Source organism: Physeter macrocephalus, chromosome 2, assembly GCF_002837175.3.
Source record: "Physeter macrocephalus isolate SW-GA chromosome 2, ASM283717v5, whole genome shotgun sequence".
NCBI lineage: Eukaryota > Metazoa > Chordata > Mammalia > Artiodactyla > Physeteridae > Physeter > Physeter macrocephalus.
The window spans coordinates 10,132,926-10,153,713 of record NC_041215.1 but is presented as its reverse complement, the minus strand read 5'-3'; the positions used below and the strand labels follow the sequence as shown (position 1 = coordinate 10,153,713).

The window sequence follows — 20,788 nt, the reverse complement described above, 5'->3', positions numbered from 1 at the left end:
TGGCCACCTGTGGCTCCTGGCCACCGTACAGAACAGCACAGATCTAGAACATTTACATCCAAGGGTTCTATCAGACAGTGCTAAAAGCTTGTTTTGTTGGTAGGTAAACACTTATGGCAGAAGACCATAGCCAATGGTGTGTGCTTCATATTGCATTGTTCAGAAAAATGATTTAACCTTAATTGGCCATTCTTGGCTCCAGGGCACCAACTATGTCCAGATAGTGAAACTCTCCTAGATTATGAAATGCAAGTCAAAGTGTACAAAATATATATATATGAGACAAAATTAGTAAAGGGCTCCCTACTGATAGGCCAACTCACAATCCCAATGAAGCCACAAGGATCCATCTCTTTGGCTACCACTTTGGTCTCAAGCAAGTCACCCAAACATCCTGGGATGCTGCAAAACTCAATCTCTAGTCCACACCAAGGAGAAAATGAGCAATCTGCAACTGCAGCACATAGACAAGACAAAGCCTCCTGCCACAGGGAAGCAAAGGGAGATCTAAAAGCAGGAAGGTGAAAGGATCAGCCCTGGGCCTTGGAAGTCCTTGGCTGAGGTGTCTAGAACAGATGAAGTAAAGCTGCAAGGCACAAGGAGGTGTCCTGGAGAGTGACTACAAACCAGGCAAGAATCCACTCAGGCAGTGGTACTGGGCATAGACAGGCAGGGCCTGATTTGAGAGATGGAGTCTGAGAATCCTCCAAAAGATTTTTTTTTTAAGTGAGAGTGATGGTAATGGGCAGAGGAAGGAATCACACTCAGCAGGAGGCAGCAGACTAATGAAATCCAAGACACGAGAAACAAGTCCGAGAAGAGAGGAGAAAAGGACTAGGTCCAACCATACAAAAGGCATTTGTTAAAATGCTCTTCTGGGCATATATCCAGAACAGACAAAAACTCTAATTTGAAAAGATATGTGTACCCCATATTCATAGCAGGACTGTTTACAATAGCCAAGTCATGGAAGCAACCTAAGTGTCCATCAACAGATGAATGGATAAAGAAGATGTGAGATATATATATATATGAAATAGAATATTACTCAGCCATAAAAATGAGTGAAATATTGCCATTTGCAGCAACATGGATGGACTTAGAGATTATCATACTAAGTGAAGGAAGTCAGACAGAGAAAGACAAATATTATATGATACCACTTATATGTGGAATCTAAAAAATAGTACAAATGAACTTATGTACAAACAAATACAGACTCACAGACATAGAAAACAAACTTATGGTTACCACAGGAGAAGCAGGGGAGGAGGGATAAATTAGGAGTATGGGATTAACAGATACACACTACCATATATAAAATAGATAAAAACAATGATTTACTGTATAGCACAGTGAACTATATTCAAAATCTCGATAAGAAAAAGACTTCTGTAACATTAAGCCACGAAGATTTGGGGGTTATTTGTTACTGCAGCACAACCTAGCCCGACAGAATATTAAATCTACTTGCCCAAAAAAGTTTACGTTTTTATGCAAAATGCAATTAGGTTCCAGCCTCTGATCATTATAAACAAGCTTTTCACCTACATGATTGTCCAGCGACACTGGAAAGTAATGAAGGATCCAGACAGTTCTTCCAGACTACCTAATACCCCGTCTATCCTATTCCAGTAAAGACTGGTAGCATCCCCTCAAACATTGTGAAAATTCAAACAGCAAGCCCACAAATTCCTCAGTCACTCCCCACCCCACTCTCCCCACAGAAAACAACTGGCCTCCAGGGACCAGACAGATGATAAAAACTAGTTAAAGGAGCTAGACCAAGATGCCAGAAGAACCTGGCTTCTAAAAGGGCAGCCATCTACAAACAATAAATGCTGGAGAGAGTGTGGAGAAAAGGGAACCTCCTCCTACACTGCTGGTTGGAATGTAAATTGGTACAGCCACTATGGAGAACAGTATGGAGGTTCCTTAAAAAACTAAAAATAGAGCTATTGGGTTGGCCAAAATGTTCTTTCAGTTTTTTCTGTAAGATGGCTCTAGTAGCACTTAGTTGTCTTTAACTTCATTCGAAACAATCGAACATGTCAAAAGCGGTTTCCGAAGTTTCATGATGGAGATTTCTCACTGGATGATGCTCCACGGTCAGGTAGACCAGTTGAAGTTGATAGCGATCAAATCGAGACATTAATTGAGATCAACATTATACCACGTGGGAGATAGCCTAACTATTCAAAATATCCAAATCAAGCATTCAAAATCCTTTGCACCAGCTTGGTTAGGTTAATTGCTTTGATGTTTGGGTTCCACAGAAGTTAAGCGAAAAAAACCTTCTTGACCATATTTCTGCATGCGATTCTCTACTTAAACATAAAGAAAAAGTTCTGTTTTTTAAAACAAATTGTGAAGGGCGATGAAAACTGGATACTGTACAATAATGTAGATTGGAAGAGATCGTGGGGCAAGTGAAATAAAATACCACCAACCACACCAAAGGCCGGTCTTCATCCAAAGAAGGTGATGTTTTGTATAGTGGGATTGGAATGGAGTCCTCTATTATGAGCTCCTTCTGGAAAACCAAACGATTAATTCCAACAAGTACTGCTCCCAATTAGACCAACTGAAAGCAGCACTCGACGAAAAGCATCCAGGATTAGTCAACAGAAAACTCATAATCTTCCATCAGGATAACGGAAGACCACACGTTTCTTTGATGACCAGGCAAAAACTGTCACATCTTGGCTGGGAAGTTCTGATCCATCCGCTGTATTCACCAGACATTGCACCTTTCTATTTACATTTATTTCGGTCTTTACAAAATTTTCTTAATGGAAAAAATTTCAATTCCCTGTAAGACTGTAAACGGTACCTGGAACAGTTCTTTGATCAAAAAGATAAAAGTTTTGGGAAGATGGAATTACGAAGTTGCCTGAAAAATGGCAGAGGGTAGTGGAACAAACGGTTGAATATGTTATTCAATAAAGTTCTTGGTGAAAATGAAAAAAGTGTCTTTTATTTTTACTTAAAAACCAAAGGCACTTTTTGGCCAACCCAATACCATATTATCCAGCAATCCCACTCCTGGACATATACCTGGAGAAAATCATACTTCAAAAAGCTACATGTACCCCAATGTTCATTGCAGCACTATTTACAACGCCAAGACATAGAAGCAACCTAAATGTCCATCAACAGATGAATGGATAAAGAAGATGTGGTACATATATACAATGGAATATTACTCAGCCATAAAAATAAAATAATGCCATTTGCAGCAACATGGATGGACCTAGAGATTATCATACTAATTGAAGTAAAACAAAGACAAATATCATATGATATCACTTATATGTGAAATCTAAAAAAATTATACAAATGAACTTATTTACGAAATAGAAACAGACTCAGAAAACAAACTTATGGGGACTTCCCTGGTGGCGCAATGGTTAAGACTCTGCCTGCCAATGCAGGGGACACGGGTTCGACCCCATGCCACGGAGCAACTAAGCCCATGAGCCACAACTACTGAGCCGGAGTGCTGCGACTACTGAAGCCCCACATGCCAAGAGGTGCTCCGCAACAAGAAGCCACTGCAATGCGAAGCCCACACACCACAACGAAGAGTATCCTCCACTCGCTGCAACTAGAGAAAGCCCACGTGTAGCAACGAAGACACAACACAGCCAAAATAAATTAAAAAAAAAAAAAAAAAAGAAAGTGGGGCTTCCCTGGTGGCGCAGTGGTTGCGCGTCCGCCTGCCGATGCAAGGGAACCGGGTTCGCGCCCCGGTCTGGGAGGATCCCACGTGCCGCGGAGCGGCTGGGCCCGTGAGCCATGGCCAATGGGCCTGCGCGTCCGGAGCCTGTGCTCCGCAACGGGAGAGGCCACAGCAGAGGGAGGCCCGCATACCAAAAAAAAAAAAAGTATGGTTACCAAAGGGTAAGGGGGGGGAATAAATTAGGAGGTTGGAATTAACATATATACACAATGCTATATATAAAATAGATAATCAATAAGGACCTACTGTATAGCACTGGAAAGTCTACTCAATACTCTGTAATAACCTAAATTGGAAAAGAATCTGAAAAAGAATACATATATGTATAACTAAATCATTTTGTTGTACACTTGAAACTAACACAACATTGTAAATCAACTACACTGATAAAAAAAATTTTTTTAATTAAAAAAATTTTTTAAAAAGGGCAGCCAACATCCAATTCACCAGTTTATTACCATCAGAGAATATACTGAGTTGCAAAAGACTTATTATGTCTCAAGAGAAGGCCAATATCCAAATTTTAATGTAAAAATTTTTTGATTTCTAAATATCTGCAACTTAAATTCTTTCTTTCTTTCTTTGTTTTTATTTTTGGCTGTGTTGGGTCCTCACTGCTGCGCACGGGCTTTCTCTAGTTGCTGCGAGTGTCTGGCCCAAGCCACATAGCTGAATAACAGATAGTCATCACAATTATTCTCGTCTGCCATGTGCTCCTTATTTAATTGGTTTTATTATTTTTATTATTATCACCATTTAACTAATTAATAGCAGAGTCCAGATCTTCTGATTCCCAGTCCACCACAGTGTGCTCTTTCCTGCCAAGTTGTAGATTTTAGTTATTAAAAAAAAAAAAGTCCTGCTTTCCTGCCTCACCTGTCCCACAGTTTCCTTACCCGCTCTTTTAGGGCTTGTTCTGAAAACTGCTGCAGAAAAATCACTAAGTAGAAGTAAAGTATGAAATGAAAATGAAAAAGAGGAAATAGTGTCACAAAAAAAACTACGGCCATGTGGGCTGTGCCCAAGCCAGGTTGGGTGCACCACAACAAAAGGAGAAAGCGCAAGAATAACTTCCACGAAAACAAGTCCTCCCAGGTGATGAGACCGTGGGTGCTTCTTATGATTTGCACTTTCCCGAGGTTTTTTAAAATGAAAGAAAAGAAAGGAGGGCGGTAAAGAGGAAAGCCCGTCGCGAACACGGAAAACTAACAGCAAGGGCGCAAAAGCGCCCGCCTGCACCGAGTTCGCTGCCTGCCGGGGCCACGTGACAAGACCAAGATGGCCGACGGGGAAGATCAGTGCCGGGCGGGGCAGGAGCCGGGGCCGGAGCCGGGAGAAGAGTTTGAGATCGTGGACCGGAGCCAGCTGCCGGGCCCAGGCGAACTGCGGAGGGCGGCGAAGCCGCGTGCGGCGGCGGAAGGCTGGTCAGCGCCCATCCTCACCCTGGCGCGGAGGGCCACTGGCAACCTGTCGGCGAGCTGCGGCACCGCGCTACGCGCGGCCGCTGGGCTGGGCGGCGCGGACGGCGGCGCGAACGGCGCGGCGCGCGCAGGTAGGCACCGACTGAGCGCGACACACGAGCTTTCTGTGGGACGGGTGGCTGTTTTACGGTGGGAGCCAGGCTGGCAAGGGTGCTTAACCGACTCAGCCTGTTAGACAGGTTGTTAAAAAAAAAAAACAGCCTGTTAACTCGCATAACTACTCGTCTGTTTTCTTTATACCGTGTGTCCATGCCAAGATAAATACGTGGGTGTGGGTGGCCTGAGATTGGGGCGACTTCACTTCTAGTTGTGTTCCCCAGGCAGCATTCTTATTCTCACTGGTGAACTTTATACTTTAAAATGTACGAGTTTAAGCTTAGGTAGTCCTTATTAATTTTTAAAGGACTTACTTAAGAAATGAAACCGTACTGTTCTCTGCTTTAAATCTCAAAATGCCATCCTGGCTCACACCTCCAGTTGTTGACGGCGCATCCCGAATCACCGGGGAGTCAAAGCACCAAGACGGAATTAAGGGGGTGAGGGTTCCAGGTGAGCTCTACAACCAACTAGCTGTGTCATGCAGAAAAGTCATCACATTTCCCAGCCTGTTAAATAGGAATTTTGTGGTTCACCCAATGCTCTCTTATAGTCCTTTTAAGCCTTTGTCATCTATAATAGAGTTTCAGCAAAGTGAGTGAGAATGGAAACATTAAATGATTATGATATTTAGAGTGTGACTTAGCCCTGTAAAGCCAAATATTTAGAGCTGTGCCAACCAATACAGTAGCCACTACCCACATGTGATGTTTAAATGTTAAAAATTCAGTTCCTCAGTCACAACAGCCACATTTGAAGTGCTCAGTAGTCTACACGTGGCTAGTGGCTACTGTATTGGATTATGCAGTGAGAACATTTTCATCACACAAAGTGCTGTGGGGCAGTGTTCACTAAAGACTGTGGAGTGCTCTCTAAGAAGCATTATATTATAGCGTGCCTTTGAGGTTCCATTATTTTTTTAACAAGTACTCTTTTTTAACATTTATTTTTATTTATTTTTTTTGGCTGCGTCAGGTCTTAGTTGCAGCACTTGAGATCTTCATTGAGGCGAACGCGATTCTCTCTAGTTGTGGCGCGCAGGCTCCAGGGCGCCTGGGCTTTGTGGTTTGCAGCATGGGGGCTCTCTCATTGAGGCGTGCGGGCTTAGTTGCCCCGCAGCATGTGGGATCTTAGTTCCCCAGCCAGGGATCCAACCAGCGTCCCCTGCATTGGAAGGCGGATTCTTTACCACTGGACCACCAGGGAAGTTCCTGCCTTTGAGGTTTCTTGATTCCATCCTGTCCAATGTATATTTGATGTAGAAGTCAGCACTGGCATCAGGATAGTGAATTGTGACAGTTTCATTGGTTAAGAAAGATTAATGAGTAAAGTTTAAAATCTGACTTGAGATAGAAAACTATTTCTTTGGCGATAGAAAGTAGGACTAGAAGGTAACGAAGGAACCTGTTTAACTCAGGAAGAAGTCCCTGCCTTTGAGGTTTCTTGATTCCATCCTGTCCAATGTATATTTGATGTAGAAGTCAGCACTGGCATCAGGATAGTGAATTGTGACAGTTTCATTGGTTAAGAAAGATTAATGAGTAAAGTTTAAAATCTGACTTGAGATAGAAAACTATTTCTTTGGCGATAGAAAGTAGGACTAGAAGGTAACGAAGGAACCTGTTTAACTCAGGAATCTAGGTGCCACTAGCTCGCTACACACATCAATGCCTGTTTGACTGTATGCCCACCATTGGTGGTCAGTCCTGAGAGTCAAGGCATGGGGTCTTCTGGAGGCTTCTTAGTAAGCAAATAATACACGTTAGCTGTTTGGTGATAAATAAAATGTGCCAGTAACTAGAACTGTGCCTAGCACAGAATAATAAATATTTGTTGAACAAATGCATATTTGAAAAATACTTGTTTTCTATTTATGGTAATGCTATAAATAATACCCAGCACTTATATTGTGCTTCCTAGGTGCCAGATATTAGTCTTAGGTCTGTACATACATTAGTTCCTTTAATCTTCACAATAATCCTAGGTGATCGCTGAACTGGCTTCATGATGTTCAATCAATGCAGGCTTTAATCAGTGTGATTGTGCAGGGCCCGGTACTCAGAAGTGCCCCATGATAGAAATTCTTACTAATTTTATCTTTGAATTTGTATTAAGTGAAGTCTGATGGGACAAAGGAGCATGTGTGGGGGCCTTGGAGCCGGGCTTTTGCGTGGTCCCATCTTCCACTGTCTTCCTGGGACAGGTTCTCGGCCTCTCTGGTCCACTTGAACTGCCCTGGGGCTTCTCCGCACCCCTCTCTGACCACACTGCATGACCAGTGCTGCCCCAGGGAGGGTTGGGGTTACGCTGTCTGACTCTCAGGGTGGGGCCAGGTATGCACTGGCCTGCCCCGGGCTGGCAGCGCCACAGCACATTAGGCAGGCACTGGGCAGCAGCCTCTCACCCCCCCCACCCCCAACCAGATAGGGACTGCATCCCTGCAGGAAATTGCTGTCACTTAGGGCCATGGGCGGGACAGGTTGACTTCATGCCTCCGCCCACATAGCCTGCCCCACGTGGTAGGTACTGTTATTATCCCCTATTTATAAAGAGGGAAACTGCTTTAAAGAGAAGTAATTTGACAAAGTTACTTAGAAATGGCAGAGCCAGGACTTGAACCAAGCCAGGCTGCCTCTCAAGCCTGTGCTTAGTCACATCACCTCAATGCCTTGATGCCTTTAAATAATTTTATAAGTAAAATGCTGTAATATATACATATGGATTTTTAATTAGTCAATTTAAAGAAAATATTAAGTAAATAACTGCCACTCAAATCTGGCGAAAATTGTGAACATGGCTTACTGAGGGCAGAAGTGTGGGGAACAGCTGGGATGAGCTATGTGTCTGGTCTCCGAGAGTAACCCAGATTTGAAGCCATCAGGTAGGACAGGAGTGGGGATGGGGAAAAGGAACTGAACCCTGGGTAGCATGCTCTGCAGAGGCCTCAGAAAAGCAGGTCAGGAGAAGATGGAGGCCACCACCCCAGTCAGGGCTGGCTCATTTCATCTCTTTTCCATTGATCTGCTTATCTGCTTACAAAAGCAGTGAGAACAGGGATTATTCAGAGGGAGTGGTGAAGGAGCAGAGACTGAATGTGAGCAGCACTCTTGCCAGATAAAATTTTTTTGGTTATACAGGTTTAAGGAAAATGCTGTGGAATGTCGTGGAATCTGGAACGCTTTGAAAACTTGTTTTAAAATGTTATCCCACGTGGGGTCTGGTAGCACAACTTGCCAGAATGATTGCATTCTCTGTAGTTATCTTGTTTGGTTTTTTGGTATTTTTTCTAAAGGTAATACACATGGTAAAACAAAAACAAAAATCAAACTGTACTAAAGGACACTCAGTGTAGAATAAGTCCTCCTTCCCAGAAACTCTCCCCAATCCTATTGTATTTCAGAGTGTCTGTGCATGTAACATGTGCTTTCATCTCTATACACACAGTTTTCACACAAACCACAGTATACACACACAGGGGTCTACATCATGCTTTTTAAAGTAATGCCTCCTCCTAAAGCAGTGGTCCCCAACCTTTTTGGCACCAGGGACCGGATTCATGGAAGACAATTTTTCCACAGACTTGGTGGGGGGAATGGTTTCGGGATGATTCAAGCACATTTATTGGGCACTTTATTTCTATTATTATTACATTGTAATATACAATGAAATAATTATACAACTCACCATAATGCAGAATCAGTGGGAGCCCTGAGCTTGTCTTCACTTGCCACTCACTGATAGGGTTTTGATATGAGTCTGCAAGCAATTGATTATGGTCTCTGCAGTCAAACCTCTCTGCTAATGATAATCTGTATTTGCAGCCACTCCCCACCTCTAGCATCACTGCCTCAGATCATCAGGCATTAGATTCTCATAAGGAGCGGGCAACTTAGATCCCTCGAATACACAGTTCACAGTAGGGTTCGTGCTCCTATGAGAATCCAATGCCGCTGCTGATCTGACAGGAGGCAGGGCTCAGGTGGTAATGCGAGTGATGGGAAGAAGCTGTAAATACAGATGAAACTTCGCTCGCTCACCCGCCACTCACCTCCTGCTGTGTGGCCCACTTCCTAACAGGCCACAGACCAGTACCGGTCTGTGGCCCGGGGGATAGGGACCCCTGTCCTAAAGGATGAATAACAAAACTCACTGAAGAAGTCATTCTTTAATTTTAAAAGTATTTAGATATATATTTGGCATTAGGTAGGTGATATGTATTATGCCTTTCTCTGTTGTCTTCCATGGCAAATTTTTTTTCCATGTGTCAGAGCACCTCTACACAAGTGATATTGCTCCTTCCAAAATGAAGTACAATGACTTTTTCATTTCACATTGCTGAACTCCTTAAGTTAGCCATTGAGATAAGTGAAAATTCCAGAAAATTAGGAAGTGTAAAATGGTTTTCTTCATTGTCAGTACAGGGTTACACCATACTGTATTATAAGATCTTTCAAGACACCAAAGGGCTAATCAAAACTAAAACTCAAATTTATAAAGAATCTAGTTAATTCTCTATAATTCAGAACCCGATCAAAAAACAAAAAAACATCTGTAGAATCCACTCCCTGAAGTGAATACTTATTCTCTACACCAAAGGTATAGAGCAGCCCTTTGAGATGTTTGTGGCTGGTAGTTGCATTTTTTTTCTATCCTGCATAGTTTATACTTAAAGGCTTTTATAAGCATTTAAAATTTTTTTAGCCAATTACCAGGTTTTCCATAAAAATCCAGATCACCAGCTTCTCCTGAAAACTCCCATCTGGCACATATGATCAATCAGCATTCCGCCAGCAAGAAGGTGGCTGCACGTTCTCTCCAGCTTGTCCTCTCAGTGGGTCACTCTTTTATGTTACAGGCCCAGCCCCTCTACAACAGTCAAGGTCAAGATCCCTGATCAGACCATTTACTTGGCAAATCAATAAGTGTAGAATTTTGTGACATTCTGTGTGTTGTGTTGAACTATTATTAACAAAGCTTAGAGATGTGAATAGGTTAGCCAAGGTCACAATGCTAATAAAATCGAGAGATGAAACAGCTTAAAGATCCTTCCAGCTCCAATTTTCCATGACCCTAAATTGAGCTCAAATGGGAATAGGTGACTAACCCAACCAGGGGATGGATGAGATGGCTGCAGAACACTGCTGTGTTCCCAGGAACGATGGTAGGAGCCACTGCCTTAAGCACTAGTCTTCACATTTTTTGTTCATATGACCCCCTAAAAAAAAATCTTCACCTTTTAAAGTTGATACATAAAATTCTTCATCATAATTTTAAAGTTTAGAATACATTTTCTGGTTTATTGTAAAATTGACTTTTTAAAATAAAACCATGATATCATTCTTTTAAGTGTATCAAGTGGTATATAAATACCTTAATGATTTGATAACACTACCATCCATCTTAAAAATAAATAACAAGTTAATTATTATTTGAAAATTTTACATTTTTCCCTTTTATTCCTTGGACTTGAATTTCCAATCCACTTATGGAAATGGACAGAAATTTATGTTTTAAATTTTTTTATTGGTCATCCTATCATACATCTCAGAAAAAATATGTAAATTAATTAAAATGTAATAAACGTATCTTGTGACTAAAGCTGAGCGTATAAAATATTTTTTCTTGGGCTTCTCTGGTAGTGCAGTGGTTAAGACTCCGCCTGCCAATGCAGGGGACACGGGTTCGAGCCCTGGTCCAGGAAGATCCCACATGCCACGAGCAACTAAGCCCATGCACCACAACTAGTGAGCCTGTGCTCTAGAGCCCGCGAGCCACAACTACTGAAGCCCGCGGGCCTAGACCCCATGCTCAGCAACAAGAGAAGCCACCGCAATGAGAAGCTCACACACCGCAATGAAGAGTAGCCCCCTCTCGCCACAACTAGAGAAAGCCTGTGCTCAGCAACAAAGACCCAATGCAGCCAAGCCAAAAATAAATAAATAAAATAAATAAATTAAAAAAAATTTTTTTTTCTTCTGGAACAAATTACCATTAGAATTATTAGTAATGCTAAGTTGATTAAAGGAATATAAATATAATTTTATAAGTAATTATACATAAATTTTTCTTGGAATTCTCTTCATGAGCTGGTGTTGGTTTTTTCATTAGGATGTACTTGTAGATGAATATATATATTTACTGATAAAATGTGATAGGACTCAGAATCAATTTTATTCCTATTTTTTGATTTTTTATAGATGTGATCCTTGAGAAATCTGGCTCATATAAATAAGAAATAGAAATGGACAGGGTTTTTTTTTTTCCCCATTGGTAAATTCTACCAAACATTTTTTTAAGTTTTATTGAAGTATAGTTGATTTACAATGTTGTGTTAATTTCTGCTGTATAGCAAAGTGACTCAGGTATGAAATGGACAGTTTTGTTATAGTAATGTTGTTCAAGTCTTTGAACTCCTTCTAAGTTATATGCCCCAAATCACATTGATCTAATGTCAAAAAAAATTTTGTTCATTTTTGTTCAAATATTCATTTTGTTCAAATGAAAATCACCTTACTTGCAAAAGGATGCAACCTAGTCACATTAAAGAAATTTCTCTACCTCTGGGAAGTTCCAAAAAAAAGGCTTTATCAAGACTTATCAGATGATAATTATACCTTATAATTCTTTCACTTTGTTTAACTCAGAACACTCAGAATGGTTGGGGATATCTAAACATTGCTTATTTCATTACACCTTGCCAATACAATATTTTTTTTAATTTATTTATTTATTTATTTTTGGGTGTATTGGGTCTTCGTTTCTGTGCGAGGGCTTTCTCTAAGTCGCGGCGAGCGGGGGCTACTCTTCATTGCGGTGCGCGGGCCTCTCTTGTTGCGGAGCACAGACTCCAGACGCGCAGGCTCAGTAGTTGTGGCTCTGCGGAATGTGGGATCTTCCCAGACCAGGGCTCAAACCCGTGTCCCCTGCATTGGCAGGCAGATTCCCAACCACTGCGCCACCAGGGAAGCCCTAATACAATATTTTTTGACAAAAAGAGTTAGTTTAGGGAATTCCCTGGCTGTCCAGTGGTTGGGACTGCACACTTCCATGCAGGGGACACGGGTTTGATCCCTACTCAGGGAAATAAGTCCCATATGGCCAAAATTAATTAATTAATTAATTTTTTAAAAGTTAGTTTACATGTACGTGAAATCCATTTTCAAGTGGAGCTGCAGTTTGGCTCATTTAATTTGTTGAACGTGTCCATCAAGTTAATGGCACATCCAAGGGATGAGTATTGAGACTGACTGAAAACAATTATATATATTCATATTTGTGGGGGAAATTTTTTTTTAACTCTCTAAATTCAGGATACCCAGCAGAGGGCTGGAGACCAACCCTCTCTCCCAAGACCAAGTTTAAGTTCAACAAAGCAATGAGAGACTGGAAGTTCTTCATGTTTTGGGTGACTTGATTAATCATCAAAGGAGGTTTCACCTCCATTTGGTGTGTGAGACTTTCTGCACCCCAGGTCAGTGCATCAAGAGGAATATATGGGGGCTTCCCTGGTGGCACAGTGGTTAAGAATCCGCCTGCCAATGCAGGGGACACGGGTTCGCGCCCTGGTCCGGGAAGATCTCACATGCCGTGGAGCAACTAAGCCCGTGCACCACAACTACTGAGCCTGCGCTCTAGAGCCCATGAGCCACAACTACTGAAGCCCGTGTGCCACAACTACTGAAGCCCGCGTGCCTAGAGCCCATGCTCCGCAACAAGAGAAGCCCCTGCAATGAGAAGCCCGCGCACCGCAACAAAGAGTAGCCCCCACTCTCAGCAACTAGAGAAAACCCGCGTGCAGCAGTGAAGACCCAATGCAGCCAAAAATTAAATAAATGAATAAATAAGTTTATTTTTTAAAAAAGAGGAAGATACGGGACAAGGAGTAAATTGCGGTTCTTCTGCAGAGTGGAAGAAGAAACAGTGCCTGTGAAACTTGAGGATCTAGAAATCGACTTCCTTAAAATATCTGGGCCTGCCTAGCCCTCCGTAGGACTTCCTGCGTACGTATTCCCATTCGAACAACACTAGACTTCGCTTTTAGACCGGGGATTGGTATCTTAAGAATAAATATTTACAAATTGCTTCTGTGGTTATTGGTCTATTCAGGATTTCTCCCTCTTCTTGATGGAGTTTTACAATTTCTATTCCCTTTGCCTATCATCCATTTCATTAAACTTTTCAAATTTATAAATGTAATACATAGGATTCTCTCAAAATTTAAAAATAATTATACCACTCCCACCCAAATGCTTTACTTGCAGTCCATTTTTCTTTTTCCACACCAAGATGAAAGGTTTAGACCGATTTTTCTTTCCCAGCAGCTGTCCTCTTGGGTTTTGATGAGAATTTAGAATTTTCAGTCCCAGGCTGTCTCTAGTCTCAACCATATTTACTTAATACCTGTATTATAAATTCACAGTCATCATATCATTCTTTTCGGTTTAGCTACACATATATGTGCTCTTTTAACTATATGTCCATATTATTTACTGCCCATGAAATAAGGCATGTAGACAAAGGATTAATATCCAGAATATACGGACCAATAAAACAAAGGCAAACAAATCAAGAAAGTTAAAAGATTTAACAGGCAATTCATAGAAGGAATACTAGGAGACAAACATGAAAAGCTGCTTAACATCTGTAATGAACAACTGCAAACTAAAACAATAAGATTCCCCCCCACCCACCCCCCAATCCATTTAAAAGACCGAACGATGGCGCAGGTGCGGAGAGAGGGGCGCGCTGGCCCGGGATATTTTTCCTGCCGGGAGTAAGTTATAGTTTGGGGTCTATATTTTTCATTTCTCGAGTGACAGTTTCCTGGGCTTGAGAAGACACTTGGTAAGAATTTGTCATGGATATCTGATATTGACTACAAACTTTTACTCTCAAAGTGACAAGGTTAATGGAGTTGAAAAGCAGCTGAGTTCATTTTATTCTAACGGTTTTATTTACAAAAGAAGTGTAAAACTCGTAATTGTCCACTAATTGTCGACGAAAGATGGGTAACAACGAAAATTTGAGTCCCTTACTGAGGAACTGATGCTTCCCCGAAGGCTCCGGCTGGCACTATCAGGCAAAACAATCGGCTCAGAAAGCCCTGTGGCCGGTGTGCGGACCAACCCAACCAATCCCGAAAGCCGCAACCTCCGTCCTGGCTGAAAAGTCAAAATGGCGCCCGTGAGCTCCATGGGCGTGGCCTCGAGCTGGACTCCTCCAATAGGAACGAGAGGGCGTGGAGCACTTTCCCAGCAAGCCTTCTAGCTTGGGGCAGGGCTTCCTGGAGTTTGCGCCCTTCCATTAGTCAAAAATGGAATGGGGGCGTGGGAGAAACCAATCGCGGTGAGTCTTGGTAGGGTCGTCGCCGTAGCAACACGCTGAGCTACCTGGGAGAGGCCTCTAGAGTCTGACCCACGGCCCCCGCCGCCCACATGCGGCTGCGACCTCCCGGGGTCAGGGCCCGTCTGGCTGCGATCTCCAGATAACCCGCACGTCCCCGCTCTGAGCAGACCGCCTGGCCGGTCTTCCCTCCATTGTTCCGCGTCCAGCCTCCTCAACCCGGGCTACACTCAGTCCACTAACGAAGCTGTCCCCGCTTCTGTCCTCCAGCTTCCAAGTGCCAGATGATGGAGGAGCGTGTCAACCTGATGCACATGATGAAACTCAGCATCAAGGTCCTGCTCCAGTCCGCCCTGAGCCTGGGCCGCAGCCTGGATGCAGACCATGCCCCCTTGCAGCAGTTCTTTGTAGTGATGGAGCACTGCCTCAAACATGGGCTGAAAGGTGAGCCTGAGGGCGGGGTCGGGGGCTTGAAAAATTCGGGCTAGCTGTTTCCCAGCATCATCAATGCCAAACGTTGTTCTGGGTGCTGGTGTTGTTCTTGTGCACACAAGACAAACAGTGCACAAGAGAAACAAGGTCCCTGCCCACAAGACGCGACATTCTAGAGCAGCGCTGTCCAATAGAAATGTCATGCAAGCCACATGTGTAATTTCTAATGTTCTAGTAGACACGTTTAAAAAAACCGAAAAGAAACAGATGAAATTACTTTTAGTAATTTATCCCAATATAGCCAAAATATTATCATTTTGACACATATAATCAGTATAAACCTTACTAATGAGATATTTTGCATTCTTTTTTACACTGAGGCTTAAAGATCCACCGTGTGTTTTACACTTACAGCACATCTCAATTGCACTGGCTACATTTCAGTAGCACTTGTGACTAGTGACTACCTTGGACAGCACAGTTCTAGAAGAGGAGACAGACAACAAACTCAGAAGCAAACATAATTACAAAATGCTACAAATTCAGGGACGCAAAATAGGTTAAATGATAGAGAATCAAGGGAAAAACCTTTCAACTAGGGTGAGAGACGAAGGTCTTTCTGGGGAGGTGAAATGTGAGCTGAGACCTAAAAGAGAAGGAGTCAAACTTGCAAATGTTTGGGGCAAGAGCCTTCCTAGAAAGACAGAACAAAACAGGTGCAAAGTCCTGAGTGGTAGCAACCTTGGTTTCAGGAAGACACCAGGCATGCTGAGAAGGAGGAGGTGAGGTCAGGGCAGTTGGGATGGGCTGGATCACTTAGGCCTTTATAGGTCAGGTGAGGAGCTGGATTTTATTCTAAGAGTATTTAGAGGATTTTCAGCAAGGGAAAAACAAGATCTAACTTACATTTGTAAAAGAACTTCCAGCTATGTGGAGGACAGATTAGAAAGGTGGGGACGGTATTAGGAGCAGGGAAACCCATTAGGAGATTATTGCAACAGTTCAGATGAGGGATGGTGGTGACGATTTGAAGTCAAGAATTGACTTTGGCATCATGGTGGTGACGATTTGAAATCAAGAATTGACTTTGGCATAGGAGGGAGAAAGGGCAAGGATTTCACAGGTGATCATTTGAGCACTTGTTTTATTTCACGGTCAATAAATACTTGAAAGAAAGAGCCTAGTGGGTATATCAGAGAAACCCTTTCATTAGAGGAAGGGAGAGCTCATTTGGTACCTGGCCTCTCCCAGTGCCCAAGACTGAATCAGAAGGAGTAAGCAGTGCAGCTCCACAGCATTCATTCCGCTTTTGGGAGAGAGACTGTGGGACCCTGAAGACATTTTGCAACCTGTTCTTATGAATAACACTTCTGTTTTCCCTTTTAGTTAAGAAGAGTTTTATTGGCCAAAATAAATCTTTCTTTGGTCCTTTGGAGCTGGTGGAGAAACTTTGTCCAGAAGCATCAGATATAGCCACTAGTGTCAGAAATCTGCCAGAATTAAAGTGAGTGAGAAGTAGTTACATCAATTTGATGTTTTAAGAAAACTTCCTTGTATTTATCAATTTCTCTATTCCTTGCTGATAAAGCGTTTTCTAATTTAGAACAAATTGTAGCACAAGCTACACTCTACTTAGACTTTAGTCCCAGCTCTGCTGCTCATTCTCCACATAAGCTTGAGAAAATTTGCCCCTCTCTGAGCCTCAGTTTCCTTTTCTTTAAAATGGGGACAGTGATTTCTGCGTGTCATACAAGGTCAAATAGTGAAAAGGTGTTGTCACCCAAAGAGCAGTTACAGGAGGAAAACGAGTTGTTACACTCCTGGAATTACTGCTTCAGATGCGCCTGGGTGCTTTGTGACCACCTAGAGGGGTGGGATAGGGAGGGTGGGAGGGAGACGCAAGAGGGAGGGGATATGGGGATATATGTATACGTATAGCTGATTCACTTTGTTATACGGCAGAACCTAACCCACCATTATAAAGCAATTATACTCCAATAAAGGTGTTAAAAAAAAAACAACAGACTCAAAAAAAAAACAACAGACTCACAGATGCACCTGGGCAGTTTTCTGAATAATACAGTTTGGAACAGATTTTAGATTCCAGGACAAGAGACATTTGTGGAAAGGCTGGCACTAATGAATCATTTGCCATATCTGGGTTTGCCCTTGGGATCCCTACGTATAGGCTCAAAATCAAAAACTGCATGGAACACGAAAAGGCGTACCGTGGAATCTGCATTGAGAAGGGGCCCTGGAGATCCTTAGGCCAATGCAAAAGTTCTCCCGGCAGAGTCTTTCACAGGGGACTCAACTGTCCAGCCTCTGTTTGACCTTCTCCTGCAGAGCCAGCTTATTGCATTTTCAGATAATAATAATAGCCACCACCATTAACTAAGGGCCTGCCATGTGACAGGCATTGTGCTAAGGACATTTCATTATCTCGTTTTATCCTCCACAAATCCCTAGGAACTAAGCTGTTGGTGTCCCCATCTACAAGTGCAGAAACTGAGAGTAGTTAAGTAACTTGCTCAAGGTCCCTCAGCAAGGGAGTGGTGGAACCAGGAAGAAAACAGAGGTCTGCTGGTCTCTGAAACCCTCTAAATCCCACTAAACTCCATCGTTGCTGAGCCCTGTGCATTCATAGGACTTAAGCCTTCTGTCTCTGTCCCTGGTTCATCCCTCTGGGCCTATACCACCTAAGGTGAAAACCTTTAGCAGGCGACAACCTTTCATATATTTATTTGGTGACCCCCTCATGAGCCTCCTAGCCTCCTACATCTTCTGCCTTGTTTCTTCAGTTCTTTTTTTTTTTGGCGGCATTGGGTCTTCATTGCAGTGTGCAGGCTTCTCACTGCAGTGGCTTCTCTTGTTGCAGAGCACGGGCTCTAGGCATGTGGGCTCAGTAGTTGTGGCTCGCGGGCTCTAGAGCACAGGCTCAGTAGTTGTGGCACACAGACTTCGTTGCTCCGTGGCATGTGGGATCTTCCCGGACCAGGGATCGAACCCGTGTCCCCTGCATTGGCAGGCGGATTCTTAACCACTGCACCACCAGGGAAGTCCCTTCACTTGTTCTTTATGTGGTCCTATCGTCCATTCCCTTCCAGCAAGCTCCCTCAAGAGTACAGCACTAGACCGTGTCCCTGGGCAGTCTGGTTGGATGGAGCAGGGCTCTCCCTCCTCCTGCACTCAGGCTATTTCCACTTAGGCACGGGAGGCATTTTTGAAGTCTTGTGCTAACAAAGAGCTTATTGTCAGCTAAACTCACTGCTTCTGTTCCCTGTGGATGCTAAACAAGTAACTAGCTTAAGTACCAAAATCCTCCCTCTGTCTGCCAAAAAGGAAGTGCACAGTAGCTCCCTCCTCTTGATGCCTCTAGAGGAGTAGCCTTGTTGGGAGCCATGTGAGAAAAGGTTACTGCTTTGCTCTATAAAGAGCTGCAGTGTTTTTACTATTTCATTAAATAGTAACAAAAGTTCTAAAATTTCTGCAGTATTTTGGAAGTTATGACCAGAATTTTTTTTGAGGGTAGAGACTATTTGCTCTAAGGTGGTTTGAAACTTGCATGACGAACTTTACATCCTGAGAGACATCTCTCTAGAGTTTAATGTCCTTGTCTAATTGAGATAAAAATATCTTTTACAGTATGGCCTATCACCCAAAATATTTCATTGTTTTCATGTCATGGTTTATTATTAAACATACTGTTACACAATGAATAAGATTACACTTAAGATTGGCAGTTAAACCCAGATAACAGACAAAGCTTGTCTCTCTCTTTTTTGAAAATTAAAAACAACCTTTTTGGGGACTTCCCTGGTGGCACAGTGGTTAAGAATCCGCCTGCCAATGCAGGAAGCATGGGTTCGATCCCTGGTCTGGGAAGATCCCACATGCCACGGAGCAACGAAGCCTGTGCGCCACAACCACTGAGCCTGTGCTCTAGAGCCCGTGCGCCACAACTACTGAAGTGCACATGCCTAGAGCCCAGGATCTGCAACAAGAGAAGCCACCACAGTGAGAAGCACGTGCACCGCAACGAAGAGTAACCCCCCTTCACCGCAACTAGAGAAAACCCGCACACAGCAACAAGGACCCAACACAGCCAAAAATAAATAAATTAAATAAATAAATTCTAAAAAAACAAAATAGCAACCAAAAAAACAACCTTTTTTTTCTTATTACATAACTTTTAATTAAGAAACAAAAAAGGCGTTTCGGTTAGCTTACTACTCAGAAAAAAAAACTACAATTAATATCTTGGTCAGTATCCTTCTAGATCCTTTCAGTGCATAGTCGGACAGACAAATAGATAAGATTCTATTTTTATTCCCCTCCACCTCCCCCAGTGGCTTCATTATTGCACTGCTTCTCATGGAAGACAGTTTGGCACTATCCACGAAAACCACCAATACGTCTACCCTTTGACCCAGCAATTCCACTTCTAGGAGTTTTATCTCGTAGATCTAACACATGAGAATGACACATGTACAGAAATACCTGCTGCAGCATTATTTGTAACAGCGGAAGATTAGAAACAGCCTAGATAAAAACCAGCTAAATAAATTATAGTGCAGTCCAATACTGAAACACTCTAAAGCTATGAAAAAATGAACGAAAAATTCCCTGGGTCTGGAAAGAATTTCAAGATGACAGATATTCAGTGAAATAAGCAAGTTGCAGAACAGCATATATAGCATACTAATTTTTTTGTAAAAAGGAGAGAAAAATAGAATTTATATTTATTTTCATATGCATAAAAATGTTTTGGAAGTGAACCTAAACTAAGAGCAGTATATTGTACAGAGGTGGGGAACTGGGAAAAAAAATCAAGTATTAAACTGTACGTACTGTTTTGCGGCTTTTTTTCCCATTTAATATTAGATTTTAAACCTTTTGCCATAATAGTCATCCACATCATTTTTGTATAGCTCCTCCCACTTTGCTCTTTGTGGTTGTCTTCAAATTCTCATTATCCAAACAGTGCAGTGGTGACCACCCCCAAACATACGTCTTTGTGTACCTCCTAAATTATTTCCTTATATTACTAGATGTAGAATTTTGATAATCTGCTGTCATTAAATTGCCTGCTAGAAGAATTGGACCAGTTTGCACTCCCACCAAGCAGCACATGTCAGTGTCCATTTTTCCTGTCATGCCAGCATCAGATATCTTTTTTTTCCTACTTTATTTCCTTTCTTTTTTACTCTGGCTTTACATCATTTATTGAAGGGAGAAGGGGGGAATCCAGTCTTTTGTATTGATTAAGTTGGGTGCCCTCTGACCCTTTGAGGCTGATATTGATTACAGCAGTACCTCTAATACTTTCTTGGGTGTTAACAAATGCAGTTACTCTGCTTAGAACAGGATCTTTTTTTCCTTAAATAATGTTAGGTCTACAATTGGGAGACCTTTTTTTTCTTTTCATGTTTAAAACAGATCTTTTCAAAATCACACCTTTGAGATTGGTTGCACAACAACGTGAATGTACCTAACAGTACTGAACAGTACAATTAAAAATGGGTAAGGTGGTAAACTTTATGTTATGTGTATTTTACCACATCAGAAATAAAATTGTACCTTTGAGCTAATGCCCTAGAAATCTTGTGAGACTTCAACCCTTTAACAACTACGTTCTATATTCGTCTTTTTTTTTTTTTTTTTTTTTTTGTGGTATGCGGGCCTCCCTCTGTTG

The 20,788-nt window shown here is 42.3% G+C and overlaps 1 protein-coding gene and 1 long non-coding RNA gene across 7 annotated transcripts in view; one reads left to right on the top strand and one right to left on the bottom strand.

Annotated features, from left to right (window-relative positions):
- The window catches only part of LOC129391546 (uncharacterized), a 30,163-nt gene extending 25,444 nt beyond the window's left edge, over nucleotides 1-4,719 (bottom strand). The window contains exon 1 of the long non-coding RNA XR_008615875.1: nucleotides 4,639-4,719. This is a non-coding gene — a long non-coding RNA (uncharacterized lncRNA). The remainder of the gene's footprint in view (nucleotides 1-4,638) is intronic.
- The window catches only part of RUFY1 (RUN and FYVE domain containing 1), a 68,797-nt gene continuing 52,467 nt past the window's right edge, over nucleotides 4,459-20,788 (top strand). For 2 of the 6 annotated variants that reach the window (XM_055080221.1, XM_028498182.2), the window contains exons 1-3: nucleotides 4,649-5,294; nucleotides 14,932-15,105; nucleotides 16,480-16,597. In XM_055080221.1, the coding sequence (XP_054936196.1) occupies nucleotides 5,021-5,294; nucleotides 14,932-15,105; nucleotides 16,480-16,597 (566 nt within the window). In that variant the 5' untranslated portion in view covers nucleotides 4,649-5,020. Of the gene's footprint in view, nucleotides 5,295-14,931; nucleotides 15,106-16,479; nucleotides 16,598-20,788 lie in introns of all 6 variants that reach the window. The other 4 variants (XM_055080231.1, XM_055080226.1, XM_055080228.1 and 1 more) reach the window with 4 other exon arrangements.